Source organism: Aythya ferina (assembly GCF_964211825.1).
Source record: "Aythya ferina genome assembly, chromosome: 2".
NCBI classification, from domain to species: Eukaryota; Metazoa; Chordata; class Aves; order Anseriformes; family Anatidae; genus Aythya; species Aythya ferina.
In genome coordinates, this window is record NC_140297.1 from 139,639,306 (window position 1) to 139,653,660 (window position 14,355).

A 14,355-nucleotide genomic window follows, 5' to 3' on the forward strand; every position below is an offset into this window, starting at 1 on the left:
GAACCCAAAGGACTCCCAGGAGACTTACTCTTAACCTAGAAAATTCCAGGGGAAAAAAATAAAATAAAATAAAATGTGTTTGTTCCCTAGACTGTGAAGCCCATGCCCCAGAACACACATCTTCCTCCCAGAAACCAAAATCTATGAACACCAAGTTTCTCTGGCATGACCTAATTTTACCATTTTAGGCTCCACAATAAAGCACACAACTAGACAACGGCACGTTCCTCTCCATGTTCAAGTTTTATTGAAACTACAGAACTATTTTACACCCAGCGGGGGGAAGGCAGGGGAGTTATGACCACTTTGGTATCTCAAGTACATTTAGAGAACCTGAGCAGGTAACAGTTCCATATTTGAACAGTTTGTATACTCCCATCTTAATTCACAACGCTCAAAACAAATGCTTTTTATTACTTTTAGTGACATAAAACCAGGTTCCACTCCTCCAACAACAGACCCACTTACAGCATTTTGTCTCCCATGAACAGTATTTGCAAAAGGTGCTGGATTTCCTCGCCAGAGTCCACACTTCTCTCGCAGTTGTAGGACATTTCTTAGCGACAACAGCTCCAGCTTTTCTCTATATCTTCCACATCTCCCCCTTCCCCCGCAAGGATTTTATGGTAAATGAAGCAGGTTCTGCTCATGGAATTTAAAAAAAAAAAGCTGCACTGATTGCGTACTCACTCCGTACTCCATGATCTTTTAGTGAGATCAAACAAAAAGTCGCTTTTGCTGCTTGTCTTCACAGCAGAGGCAATCGCTCACTAGGAACTATGGTAATGCAGTGAACCCATTTCGTGGAACTCCACTACTCAGGGCTATGGCAGGGCAATAACCCTTGTAACCACCCCACCAGCAGTAACTGATGTCAGCTCAGCTCACGCCAGGCATATTGAAAGCAGCACAAGGTGCTTGTAACAGTAGGGAAGACTTAAAAAGCTCTCGTACAAATCACTAAACATTATGGAAAAACGTTTGTGTTTAATAAAGCAGAATTCTTTGTCTAGCTCATGAACATTTACTTAATCTTTGGGAAAAAAAAAGAGCCTACTTGTAGATAATCCACCTCCAAGTCAACACTATTCCTTACATCCCAACTATCACTGCAGTATATTGAGGTTTTCTTAAACTGCTCTATTCTCTGCATGTGGTATCAAAAAATTGAAGAAGTTTTTGGGCACGCACCAAAAACCAAAGAGCAGTCCTTTGTGAGGCTGCTAATACACTACTTCAAGATCTGTTTTTGAAAGGTTTAATACCTTACTCCAGAAGCTCTTCTGTGCCAATACTTTCTGTGGTTCACATTCAACACGCAACCTGAAGTACCTCAGTGCATTACCAGTGCTTCCTCACAGCTCAGGGATATGCCTGTAACACCTCAAGGCAGTCCCTTGGAATGAGATGCCTTCGCACTCCCATCCATGCACAGGTGAAGCTGAGAAGGGGAAAATACCAAATCACCCGGTACAATGGGGAGAAGACAGACAACACCCAGAGCTCACCGTTCTGTCACGCAGCCCAGCACAACTACAGCCTGCTGAATAAGGCACTTGTTTAGAGAAGCAAGGAAAACCAGGCAGCACAAGCCAAACTACAGGATGTGTTTTTTTCTCCTCTACTAAAAGGCTTGCATTTTCAAGGCCATTCAAGGTCCACTGACGTGCTTAGTAACAGCTGCAATATAAAGATCATATGTATGTGATTTAAATTCCTACTGACAGCCATCAGGTTTGCAGAGTAAAAACTGTCTCAGACAAAACCCAGGTTTTTGCAGAGATCAAACCGTATCCCTGGGTGTAATAAGATTTTGTAGTTCATACTTTTCAACTAATGTCTTCTTGGATTCACTTAAAAGTGAAGAGCTTTTACTCTCAGTCAGATCTATAAACATGAAAAGAGAAACCACAAAAATAACTTACATCAACATATATACACAGAGTGATACCTCACCTGGTTTTCAGAGCAGAACACCATAACGTAAGGTAAATATACAGCTTGCTTTCTTAAAACGCTACTGAAGTCTTAAAAAAGTAATAGCATCCAGGTCATCTTAAAAGACAGCAATTACAGCAGATGGGTCAAGGGAACCTTAAAAAGGACATCCTTTTAAAAAGCCATATAAATTTTTTAAAAAAGGACCCCCTTTTTTTTTTTTTAATGACACAGAGCAAGAAGTATTTCCTCTTCCAACAAACAACATGAAAACCCAGGAAAAAATCCTAGTAGCCTCCAACTCCAACAGAGGAAATGGAGATAACTTCACAGCAGAAAATGAGATGGGGAAACCGTCACCCAAACCGTTAGTTTGCCAAGGCATCAAAAATCTGCATCCAGAGTGAAAACGTTGTCCATTGTTTCTGCCATAACAGCAAAACGTTGATATTCCGAAACCCGCTTCTCAAAGAAATTTGTTTTTCCTTCCAGAGAAATATTCTCCATGAAATCAAAAGGATTTTCTGCATGAAAGACCTGGGGAAAGTAAACATTATTGCACTGGTGATTCTGAAAGGGTAACGATGCTTAACAACAACAAGTCAAAGCCTTTCAAAGCAGATCATCCCTCATATTAATGCTGCAGAATTTATGAGCACTTCTGTAAGCTATTTCAGTACTGTCACTCCACAGCAGCTTGGCAAAGTTAACCTGTGCAAGGTGCTTGTGAGCCTTCTCGGACTGCAGCACTCGAGCGCAGCAAAAGTTTCCCATTACAAACCTGCAGAGCAGCTGGAGAGAAACAATGGCCTAAATTGTTCTTGCTCTTTTAAATAGGGAAGCACATATATTAATGTTGTGGTTTCGGCTGTCACTCCATGAAAGCGCAAGTTCTAAATGTGACCTGCTCCCAGGCACGCTAACAAAGTGCTCTGTGCTGACAGCTTTCCTGGGCTGTTCTAGCAGGCCAGCAGTTCTGGCAATTTCTCCTCTTACCTTTGAGAACCCAAGCTCCATTAGCAACCGGTCTGCGACAAACTCAATATATTGTTTCATCAGAGTGCAGTTCATTCCGATCAGACCGACAGGTAACGCCTCTGTTAGGAACTCCTGGAAGTTAAAATACAGATGGCATTTAGAGAAATGCAATTTAAGATGGGAAAAGGAAAGAAGACATCTGTGTTTCACAGCAACACAATTTGTGATATTCCAGGCTCCCCTGGCAGTTGTCTGAATAAATAACTTGCATCACTAAACTCAACAAGTGTCTTCTGTTTTCAGTAGTTGCTTGTATCTTCCTTTATTTTTAGCACGTTTTTCTGGAAAAGGTACAAGAATTTTTTGTTACTGCCCTCTTCCTTTCCCCCCTCCCATAAGATCCCAAGCTTCAGGCAGTGCTTGAGTTCCAAGTTCAATAAAACCTACACACCATACTAGTGGGAGCAGGAATAGATCCAGAAATCCCCGGTTTTCCTTGGTTTCCAGCCATTATGGAATGATAAATCAGAGAGGATAGTGATATATGAGCACTGAACTCAGCCACGGACGTGTTTAGGCACTGATGCAGGACCTGTCAGTGTTGTAAGGCCGTGCTGGGGCATTCATCGTCATCACAGTAGTTAGATCACAACAGAAAAGACAGGGTAAATTACAGTCCTGCAAAACACTCAGCAATGCAGGGAAAAATCAGCAATGCAGAGATGGGGAGGACTTTCTGTGAACAAACAGCAATTCTGAAAAAAGTTATGACACAGCACCAGGTTCAAACACGTGGCCGGAGCAGACCTTGTGCTCTCACTGGGGACAAACAGGTCTGTGCATGAGTAGGGTAAGAAAAACATCCTGAAAGGACAGAGGTACACAAACTCTTCTCTAAGAGAGAATCCTTTATTCTTTTTTAATTTTTTTTCTTTTTTTTTGTCATTAAGGGGAAAGCAGCCTGCCAGCTTCAGCTTCTCAGTTACCTGGCAACTGTATCAGAAAGTCTCTGCCTTTTGGTGCCACATTTAAGGAAGATGGAAAGGGTGGTATAACGCACCAGGGACCCAAGCATTCCATATGGAATTTCAGAAGTTAGAGGTTAATGTATTTCTGCACATACAGTGCCCCCCATGCTGCGCCCCACGCCGTCCTAGCCAGGCTTACCTGCTCAATTTCAACAGCGTTAACGATGATCTCCCGGACCCTCTCTTCTGACGGTCTGTTCACTAAATAATGGAACATTAGACAAGCAAAGTCACAGTGTAGGCCCTGAAATAACAGAGAACAACAACAAAAAGACAGTTTTTCCCTCCTTCACATGGCTTACTCTTATTTAGAGGTAGCCTCGTTCAGGTTTAAGCTTCCTAGCCTCTTGCTTCTTGACAGTCTCAATGTCCCTGCGTGCAGCAGACCCACGAGGGCACTTCTGGGTTACAGCACAGACACTAACACCTAAATCCAACACATGCAAAAGTAACAACCAGCAAACACCTTCCTCCAGTCTGGTAACAGTTTGGGAGCCCCTCTACTGCTCACGGTTCTACACAGAGCCCTGCTCGGTTCCTGCCTCTCACCAGAGATGCTTTTGCAGAAAGACTCCTGCACATCAGGACCTGCAAAAGTATGTCAGTCAGTGTAAACCACTGATCTGTTCTCTACTCTGAGATACTTGTACAGAAATAATTATTTTAAGTTTTTAGTAGCTTCCCTTGCTTCTCCTTACAGCATTTTCAAAAAAGTGGACTTGGATTAGAGTCATCACATCCAAGATTAACAAATCACCTCCCCACACAACACGCAGTGAGTGTGAGGGATTTGCTACTACAACATCTACAGATTTGTAGATGCCATGTAGCAACGAAGCAAATGTGATTTGGGAAATACTCCCCTGCTAGGGACAGCACTGGCTGCTGGCTGCAGGGCCTCCCAGGGCCTCATCCAGGGCAGCATCACCAGCGGGATGCAAAAGGTGACTGGCTTCAGCATGCTCTGCTTCCAGCAGCTTGGCACCTCTAAGATCAGAGATGCAGCAGCTCAGAGAGCCTGGGAGCAGAGCCTGCAGCTCAAAAACCATACTGAGCATTAACCACGGATCTGTTCAGGTGTACAGCTCATGCTGCGGTTTCCCAGTGTAGATTCTTTCACTGCCACTTCTTTTGTAGCAGTATTTCCTGTTGTTTGATGCAGGTGTTGTGTGCGCCATGCCTTACTCTTCACAATTAACAGCTATGCAGGTGGAAATGTGGCAGTGAAGCCCCCAAACCCCTACATCTTTCTGTGCTCAACACTTCAGAGAAGTACAGTTATGCTGCTGTAAAGGGGAACATTCATCCCATTCAGCTGCAAGTCACCTTTCTAGGAAGTACATCCTCTTCTGAATGGATCAGCTCGTGATGACTCACGGAAACAGAAGACACAAGGAAATAAAGGCTGAAGAATTGTTTGGTTGGTTGCTGTTTGTTTTTTTTTTAAACCAGGCCTCAGCCACAAGGAACTGCTGCCATCTGGCCGACAGCAGTCCAGGAAACGGTGAAAAGACAGGGAACTTGTGGGGAAATGACCTGCCAGAGTCAGCGTGCTGACATGCAGCCCCCCAGACACATCACATCTCCAGCTAAGGAGCACTCCCATCGCATGCAGACATTGAATGCATATTCTGGGAAGAGCCTGGTCCTTCACAGGCATCCAAACTTCCTAGCCTGTGCAGTTCCTTTATCAGGCTGTAGAAAGAACTGGCTATCAGAGAGCACACTCAGACTTCTGCCACCTCCTTACCCTCCCGCACTGCCGGCATTAGAAGGGCTCTGTCACACCCAGAATCACATCCCCCACTCACTGCTGGATTCTCTTTTGGACTGGTTCCTGCCCAGCCACTGCCTCTGCCCCCACTCAGCTGCTTTGTCCCCTTTCTGCTCTTCGGCTTCCTCCCAAACCTACCTGCTGCCACAGACATGACCTGCTCCAGCGAAAGTATGGGATCTTTAGGAAATACAGTTCTGCCCTTTCCCATATGACACGTTACCTCATCTCTGCTAATGAGTTCATTGGAGAAAGTCAGTCCAGGCATCAGGCCCCTCTTCTTCAGCCAAAAGATAGCAGCAAACGAGCCCGAGAAGAAGATGCCTTCGACTGCAGCAAAGGCAACGACTCTCTCACCTGTTCAACACGACACATTTTCGGTTAGACATGAAAGGGCGTGTTGCTCGTCAGCAGGAGCATCAGCCAGCCCCGTGCTGGAGGGGAGGGATGTGCACTGACTGCACATCCAGCAGGTGCTGTGCCCGACCACATCCTCCAGCAGACCCCGAGGCACAGAGGTCAACCCTCGCAACGGCACTGAACCACAGGCAAGCCCAGCAGAACAGGAAAAACTGAGCAGGCTCTGAAACAGCCACAAAAAAAAAAAAAAGTCAAAAGGGAAAGAACAAAAGTCGCCAAAGTGGCCAAGATCTTAGCATTGCTTTCTCTCTCTCCTAAGAGGCAGGGCAATGGCCGTGTAACTAACATAAGGAACTGGGAGAAGCCTGTCTACTTTAAAATAAAGGCACAGAAAAACCCTTCACCCAGTCACAAACTACTTGTATCCCACCTTTCAACCAAGGAAATCACAGCATTACTGGTCCCAGTTCTCCCTGTTCTCTACAGGAATTAGTTTCCTCAGACTACGAGACCATCTGAGTGTTTGCTGAAGACACGTCACTGCGTGTACCCTATTTTAAACACCTCCAAAAGCTCCCCGAGTATATTCCAACATTAAGACATTTTGCATTAAATGCTGGTGCCTTTTCCCAGTGAGAACTGTGTAGCTTTTTGTTTAAAATAATAATAATCCCCCAAACTCCAGACATCGCACTTCAAACAAGATGTGAATGCCATCTGCTGGCTTATCTGAAGAAATTCAGGTTAGGAGAAAAACACGAACAGCAACACGTAAAAAAGTACCGCAGAAGCTACTAGGGAAAGAATTTATCTGACAACGCCAAAAACCTCCTAAGTTAGTTCCACCCAGGAGGGGAGGAAGACTGGTCATACAATTTAATGAAGCACAATACCAAAAACCATGTGTTTTTTACCACATTCCACCTGACTAACGATCACATAAATGAGTTGTGCTGAAACTAAACCTCCTGTCAGCAGCACCACGTCATGTTTGCACAGGCTGGGAGGCCAAGAGTCCGCAGAACAAACACAGCAACTGAGCCCTCAGCGTAAGAAAGCAGCCAAAGCTGTGGAGACCCTGCTGAAGGCCACTCTGGAAGGAAACACCAAGCAAGCCATGCTGCTTTCACACAATATATCTCAAAACATTTAATTTTAAGGCCCGGGCTTCCAGAATGTTGTACATTTGGGTAATTTTCTCAGTAAGATAGAAAATACAGAAGAGTAGAAACGTACTTTAAAAAATTAGAATAAAGTTTGACTTTACTCTCAACTCTGAGAGGAGATACAGTAACTGGAAGCCTGGTCACAACAGCAAGCCAGAAATGCTCGAGAGAGATGATTCCTGAATCCTTTTTTGCCCAGGCTCAGTCATCATGTTGGAAAAAAGGCAAACATCACACAGGAATTTGTCTGCACAAACATGCACACAAAAAAAAACTGGGCTTGCAAGGCTTCAGCTGTCCAGTTCTGAACACTGGAGTACAAAACAGGAACCAACTGGAAGAGACCATCAAAAGTTCTAGAAAACAAGAGCCACCAGCAAAAACTGAAGAAGCCAGGGTCGTTGGGTATGAGGAAAACAAAAAGACAGAGAAACCCACGGGCACTTTTCATAGCAAGATTCCAGTGGGCACTGCCATTAATGTATTGTTCTGTCTGAAGATGAAAATCTAATTGCTCACTCAAAGTTAGTTCTAGCTCTTCCGTCAGACCAGAGACCCATGAGCCACTAGGCCATCTGGAGAATTTCATTTCGCATTTCAGGGGTGCAGCTCACTCCCGTACAATTAGTTTGGGACATTCAACAGAAACAAGTTTTTAAGAAGATACACACCAAAAGTGGATTCTCTGTCTTCAGCCCACTTCAGAGCCCAGTCTGCTTTCTTCTTGACACAAGGCATTGTTTCAATGGCATTAAATAAGTAATCCCTGTAGAAGAAAACAAAGAAAACATCAGAATAATAATGCAAAGAAGGGATTTATGTAAATCTCTCCTGGTTGTCTCCACCAGGCAGTGGAACCCATTGTGCTAGGCTCTGAACTGACCCAAGTAACAACTCCTACCCCAGAGGGCTGAGCATCTCTGAAACAAGAGCACAGGGAGGCAGACGTGCAGAAAATGGCACAGCCAAGGCCCCAGAGGAGGTGAGCTGCAGAGATGGAAGTGAACCCAAACTTCCTACCCCAGGGTGCCCACCCACCAGACCCAGCTGGCTCTCAGATTTCAAGCCAGGTGGCAGCCAGTTCCTCCTCAAGGAGCTAAACCTCATCTCTCCTGATAACACAGAAAGAACTGGACAACTGTCCCAAGCACAGGCTCTGGTCCCAGGACTACAGGCTTGGAAAGCTTCAAGCAACTGTCCCTAACCCCCCCAGGAAGTCAGTGTGGAACAGAAGGCAGCTGCTGCTGCCCAACCACGGTGCCACTGGGCTAGAGAAAAGATTTCCCACGTCTCAGCACATTGAGAGATTTACCTTTTCTCAGGATCTTTGATGTAAGTGTCTATAAGCAAGCTGTACATCTCCGAGTGAACGTTCTCGATGAGAATCTGAAAGCCATAGAAACAACGAGCTTCTGGGATCTGCACCTCCTGGCTAAAGCGTGCCACCTACCAACACCAAAAAGCAGGACCGTGAGCACAGTAAAACCAGCCACATCTGACAGCTCTTCAAGCCTGCTAGGAGAGACAATAATCGCTGCCACACAGAAGGGATGGGAGCAATTCAGCCCTACTCTGAACAGGTCTGTCAATAGGACAGGTGTGGTGCAGAAGCAAACAGAGAAAGCTAGCTCGAAGTAAACACATCTGCTCTGCTTGTCGTGTGGACAAGAGCAGTGAAGCGTGGTGGCACACACACACAGGACGGAAAGAGCACAATACCGCAGCAGTAAAAACCTCAGGCTGAATGAAGCCTCACTTTCTGTTCATCGTTAAAAAAATAAACTGTGATGTAAGACACGTTTTGCAGTGACATGATTTGGAGTCTCGCTGACAACAGTTGATCCAACAAAACTCAGGCACCTGGCCCAGCAAAACCAGCTGCTTATTTCCCTTGGCAAAGGTGGGATGATGAGAAGTAAATATGCACATTTAACTGACTAATGCATTAACATCAGAAAAAAGGAAAAAGCAATAGCTAATAAAACGAGTCAGTATTCAAGCTGTAAAGCTTTCTCACCAGGTTTTCATTTACAATTCCATCGCTGGCTGCAAAAAAGGCCAGAACATGAGAGATAAAGTACTTTTCATCTGCTTTTAGCTTGTTCCAGTGAGGAAGGTCCTTTGATAAATCAACCTAATAAAGGAAAAAATAAAAATAAAAAGCACATTATCATCATTTTGTGCTTGTTATTCTGCAAGAACAAAAGCAGCCTAGACAAACATTTGAGGCAGAGTTTTGGGGTTGGCTTTCAAATCTTTGCACACAGAGAATTAAATATGTGTGAACACAAAGCACAGCGGACGTACTGCAGTAGGGCTGTCTCCCTCTGCAACGCTAACACCCTGTGTTTGCTTTGCAGTTCACACTTTTGTAATGTGGAATAAAAATAATATCTACTGAATTCTAAAGAAATCGGGTTTCAAGAAGCATCAGTATCTCAATGGCAGGAGTATGAACACATTAATAAGAGCTCACTCTGAGACACGTATAAAGTCTACTAGAAATAAATGCTGGTGTTGAAAGAAACCTAGAGCCAGGGCTGCCAAAAGATGCCCTGAGGGCACTTTTGCCCTTGACAGGTGTTCAGCCTCCATCCTGCCCCAGAACAGCACTGGGCAAATGCCATGCAACGGCTCCCACCTGTGACACTTCGCTCTAGCCACGGGAGAAAACCACAAGGGTTCCTTTGCACTGGCCTTTTTTTTCTTTGTTTGTTTGTTTTGAGGGATTTCTGAAACACAGCTGCTGTTAAGTAGGACCAGATGTGAAAACTACAATGAGGCTAAAAAACGTTTATATGTGAATGTGTGTATTATTTACATACAAATAGATGCTTTTTTAAATGTATTTACATACATATGTAAATGTAAATTTTTTATGTATTTACATACAAACACACACGTATACAAACCCAGTTTTTAACTTTCCAACTCATTTGGAAACGTGCTGACAGATGGCAGGACAGTGGAAGAAGGAACCAGTAATGTGGTAAAAGCAACACTCCTCAGGCAGGAGTTTGAATGCTTTGTAACTATTTAAACCAACCTCTTCTGACACAGGACAGCTTCCCTCCCCGGCAGGCAATGGAATAACCCTTGTAAAGGCAGCTACTCGCTGCCATCCCAGGGTGCTTTCTGGTCTATTCAGGGCTCAGCAATTGCAGAGCACTGCTCACAAATGAGCAAAGATGCAGAAGCTTTGAGTTGTAACGAGCTGGTCCCCTGGCAGGTTGTCTCTCTAGATCCATGCAAATTCAGAAACCAAGATTGCTGCAAGTGCAGTGAGCTGAGTACAGCTCAGGCCTGGCCAACCAGCAACCTCAGGGAAAACGAGATGGCCTAACTCCCAGTTAGCATCGTAACATGGTGACGAGCATCTAACCAGGGTGCTTGGGAGTAAATTATATGCATTTTTAGCAAGTTTCCCTGATTATCACCATCCTTCACCAAACACCTAACGGAGGTGAGCTGAATCACCTCGTAGAAGCAGCTTTCTTTCCACTGTCCACAAAGGGAGCCCTGCCCTGTTGCAGGGACCCCAAGATAGATCAAATTAATGCAACCACGTGTATTGTGCCAACCCACTGCCCCGGAGCTCACCTCCTCCGCCGTCCAAAAGGAGGCCTGGGCCTGTTTGTACATCTTCCATATGTCCGGGTACTGGATGGGGAAGATGACGAAGCGACGGGGGTTTTTTCTGAGGAGAGGCTCCTCGTGAGGCTTCAGGCCATTTTCTACAGCACTCGGAGAAGAGCTCTGAGGATAAAGCACAGTCCTGGTTAGGGCTGCCCTTACGGACCCCCTGCTTTTCGCTGTGCCCCAACGATACAGCTCAAAGCCACCCGTATCACACTCACCTGTCCCCCAGGGGTGGCCACATCACCCTTCCCTGGGGTGCTCTCCCCTCTGCCCTCCATCCGTGCCCCCGCTCAGGCTGCCTTTCCGTCTGGCTCTGCCTACACCAGCTCTCCTCCCGCCAGCCACAGCGGTGCCAGGAAGCATCTGGCACCTGAGTGCAGAAGAAGAGGGCTTTTTGTGGTGCCAGGAGGAAATCACGGCTGCACCCGCGCCGCCGTCGAAAAAGGAGAGCGCGCTGCCTGCCTGCTCCTCAGGGCTCACCTCCACAGCCACCTCGGCTGGGTCCCTTTGCATCACTGCCCTCACAGACATCCTTACAGATCACTCTTTCAGGTCCCTCCTCCACGAGCAGAGCCTCCACCCTGCCTCCAGGCAGTGTCCCTGCCTGATGTGCTGCCCAGCACCTGCTGGAGACGAGCACCACCAGGAGCTGTGAGGACAGACAGCACGCTGCAACCTCCACGAGAGCTGCTGGCTCACGGTTGTCCCGAGTTCAGCCAGCAGGACGTGGTTCCCAGATCCTCCTGACACCGCTGGGGAGGATTGCAAAGCAAATCCCAAAAGAAAACGCATCAAGAAGCGTATTCTGCCTTAGCCTTACCAGTTTATGTGATTTTTAAATATTGCGTAATTACACAAGATGAATTTCCAAGCACCACCTTGCAGTCTCTGCTGAGCACCACAAGAGTGCAAGCCCCTCTGCATCGCTCAGGAAGCAGAGATGGTTGCAGTAGCCGACCCGAAAGCATCGTGGGGGAGAATCGACGTCCTCAGGGCCGGCCCCACCGCCGGCGCTTCCATCTGCTGGTAACAGGAAACACCGCAAGAGCCTCCCTTGCTGGCCCGATGATTTCCTGAGCAAAAGCCTTCTGTGCTGCCTGGGGGCTGCCCCCAAATGTTTTAGACGTATAGGCTGGCCTAGCAGTCCCTAACCCAAGCCCTAATGCTCCTGAGCCATTCTGACCACGGTGCAGAACTGGGGAGTTATACCAGTTTAAACAACAGTGGTAATTTTTGAAAGAGTTATCCCACAGAAAATACACCACGCTGGAAACTCCCTCTCAATCCACCTCCCGCACCATCTAAGCCCTGCTGGGGTCGGAGAGGAGTTCTGCACACATGCTCCACCTCTGAGCTCACAGGCAGCTCCTGTGGCTACGACACAGTGCAGTCTCTCTCAGTTCTGGGTTTCACCCCTCCAGGTACAAACTGTATCAGAGTAACACAGAGCAAGCTAGCCAGCTTGTTAATTTGGTGCATCCCATGGTACAACGCAGATAAAAAATCATGGAAAATCCTCCTCTGTTTTGGTTCCTGAGGTCAGCACATGCTGATCGCAGCCAGGGATCCTGAGCCGGGGAACCCAGCAGAGCTCACAGCACCAGGGGAGGCAGCATTCACGAGGCCTGTACACTTCTGCTTCCTTTCAGCGTCCTGGTCTTTTCCTTCACCTCCAGCTGGTGTTGGAAACACTCCGCATGTGCCGTAGGAGCGAGGAGCACCCCCTCCTCGTGTGACAGACTCCGGTCTCTCAACCACCCGCCCTTTGCTGGACAAACACCAGAATTTCACACTCCTGTTATTCCGCAGCTGCCAGAAACAAACGCTGCTGCACTGCGTACAGCGAGGGAAGGAAAGGACAAGCAGTGGCAGGGCTGGCATGGGCCACACCTGCAGAAACCCTCAGGGCGCGTGAGGAAGGATGGATGTGTGCGGTCATCTGCACGCCAGAAGGGACAGCGCGGCTCTGTTTGCCTCTGGCACGCCAGCATCCACCTCCGTTACGGACACAACACGCCGATGTTTAGAGCCAAAACAACAAAACTATTTTTCAGTTTTGCCCACAGACTCGAGCGCTGCTGGCACACAAGATGGGGAAGCTCACGGGGGGGGGCACCCTTCGGCCCCGCACGCCTCAGGCCCGGCGCTGCCCCGGGGGCTCCGGGGGGCTCTCGGAGCCCCCTCCCGGCCCAGGGGGGCTCCGAGGGGAGCCCTGAGGGGAGCCCTGAGGGGAGAGCGCGACGCGGAGCGCCCCGCCCCGGGGCCCCGCCGCCCGCCCGCGGCCCGGCCCGGCCTTACCCGCTGCGGCCCGGCCGCCTCCCGGCTCTCCCCCATGGCCTCGCCGTGTGGGCGGCAGCCCGGCCCTCCGCCGGGGCGGAGCGGGGCTCGGACACCGCCTCGCCTCGCCTCAGCCCGGCACGGCCCCGCCGAGGCTCCCCCAGCAGCCGGGGGGCCCGCTTGGGGCCGGTGGGAGGCGAGGAAGGGTCTCGCTGTACGGCCCGGCTGCACGGCCCGCGGGGCTGTGGTGTTCAGAGAGGTCGCACAAGCACTCTGAAATAAATAAACCGAAAAATAAATAAACAGGAAAAAAAAATGAAAGCTCCCCGAGGGCGGAGCGGGCTGCGGGCCCGCGCCTGCGACACAAAAATAGAGGCGGAAAGCTGAGGGAGGCAGAGGGGGCAGGGCAGCGGCTGCTCTTACTAAAATATATATAAATATATACACATACATATATTCATATATAAAATCCCAGGCAAGCCGCTAAGAGACGATAATGGCAGATAAAGTAGTAGAGGGAGGTAACGGGTTTGCAACAACCACCTGTAGTGGTGGCAGCTGGCACTGATAGCGGTGTGGCTATTAGGGGATAAAGGTGAGTATGGTGGAAGCGTATGGAAAAAGTGCAACTTAAAGAAAAATATTACATTTTTGAGTCCATCCTAAGCTGATACAGACCTCAGAACACCTTCCAGTAGTTGTGTAATTTATGTAGGTGTGGTGCAGAGCTGCTTACCACCTGTAACACACTCTTGCCCCTTTCCCTGCACCGCCCTGTGAGTACAAGCACCGCCCGTGGAAGCACTACTAAAACATTTCCATCATTTTTTGCGAATCACTTCTTATAAACAGAAATTTCTGCACCAGGCTAGTGCCTGGAGGCTGTTTCCTCTTCCTTCCCCAGGGCCAGGCTGGCCGCAGCAGTTTCCTGTAGGCACGCAGGTCATTTATCAGAACAACTGAGGAGTCTGGAGGGAAGAGGGAAAAAAAAAAAAAGGGCAGCCGAATAAAAGCCCCACCTCATGCAGGAGGGCCTGGTTTCTCACAAAGGTTTGACATCAGAGACAAATGTGGAAGCAAACATCAGCGAGAGAAGTTTATGAGCACCCAAGACATTCAACCAACGTAAAACTACTGCTGAGCCACTCTGTAAAGGTAGAGAAACACCAGGAGAGCAGGAGGGAGGCACCTGAGG

General features: G+C 47.8%; 1 protein-coding gene across 3 annotated transcripts; it reads right to left on the reverse strand.

Moving 5' to 3' along the window:
• Nucleotides 1-224: 224 nt before the first annotated feature.
• On the reverse strand, nucleotides 225-13,526 carry RRM2B (ribonucleotide reductase regulatory TP53 inducible subunit M2B). Of its 3 annotated transcripts, none has more exons than XM_084511145.1 (9): nucleotides 13,182-13,526; nucleotides 10,845-11,000; nucleotides 9,262-9,378; nucleotides 8,557-8,690; nucleotides 7,916-8,010; nucleotides 5,942-6,075; nucleotides 4,084-4,188; nucleotides 2,935-3,048; nucleotides 225-2,475 (listed from the first exon to the last, which is right to left on the reverse strand). In XM_084511145.1, the coding sequence occupies exons 1-9, from the start codon at nucleotides 13,215-13,217 to the stop codon at nucleotides 2,323-2,325; spliced, it is 1,044 nt and encodes a 347-aa protein (XP_084367271.1). In that variant the 5' UTR covers nucleotides 13,218-13,526; the 3' UTR covers nucleotides 225-2,322. The 3 variants fall into 3 exon arrangements, with proteins under 3 accessions (XP_084367271.1, XP_084367272.1, XP_084367270.1); XM_084511146.1 differs by lacking the exon at nucleotides 13,182-13,526 and adding an exon at nucleotides 11,704-12,876; XM_084511144.1 differs by lacking the exon at nucleotides 13,182-13,526 and adding an exon at nucleotides 11,102-11,592.
• Between the last annotated feature and the right edge of the window lie 829 nt (nucleotides 13,527-14,355).

What these genes read in the sequence shown, in the direction of transcription:
- RRM2B (XM_084511144.1), bottom strand. Translation starts at nt 11,161, where the DNA reads ATGGAGGGCAGAGGGGAGAGCACCCCAGGGAAGGGTGATGTGGCCACC. An exon ending in AGACAGAGAATCCACTTTTG is followed by an intron (nt 6,076 to 7,915) that starts GTGTGTATCTTC and finishes CGTGTTGAACAG; the next exon opens with GTGAGAGAGTCGTTGCCTTT. An exon ending in ACGCTGTTGAAATTGAGCAG is followed by an intron (nt 3,049 to 4,083) that starts GTAAGCCTGGCT and finishes TTTAACTTCCAG; the next exon opens with GAGTTCCTAACAGAGGCGTT.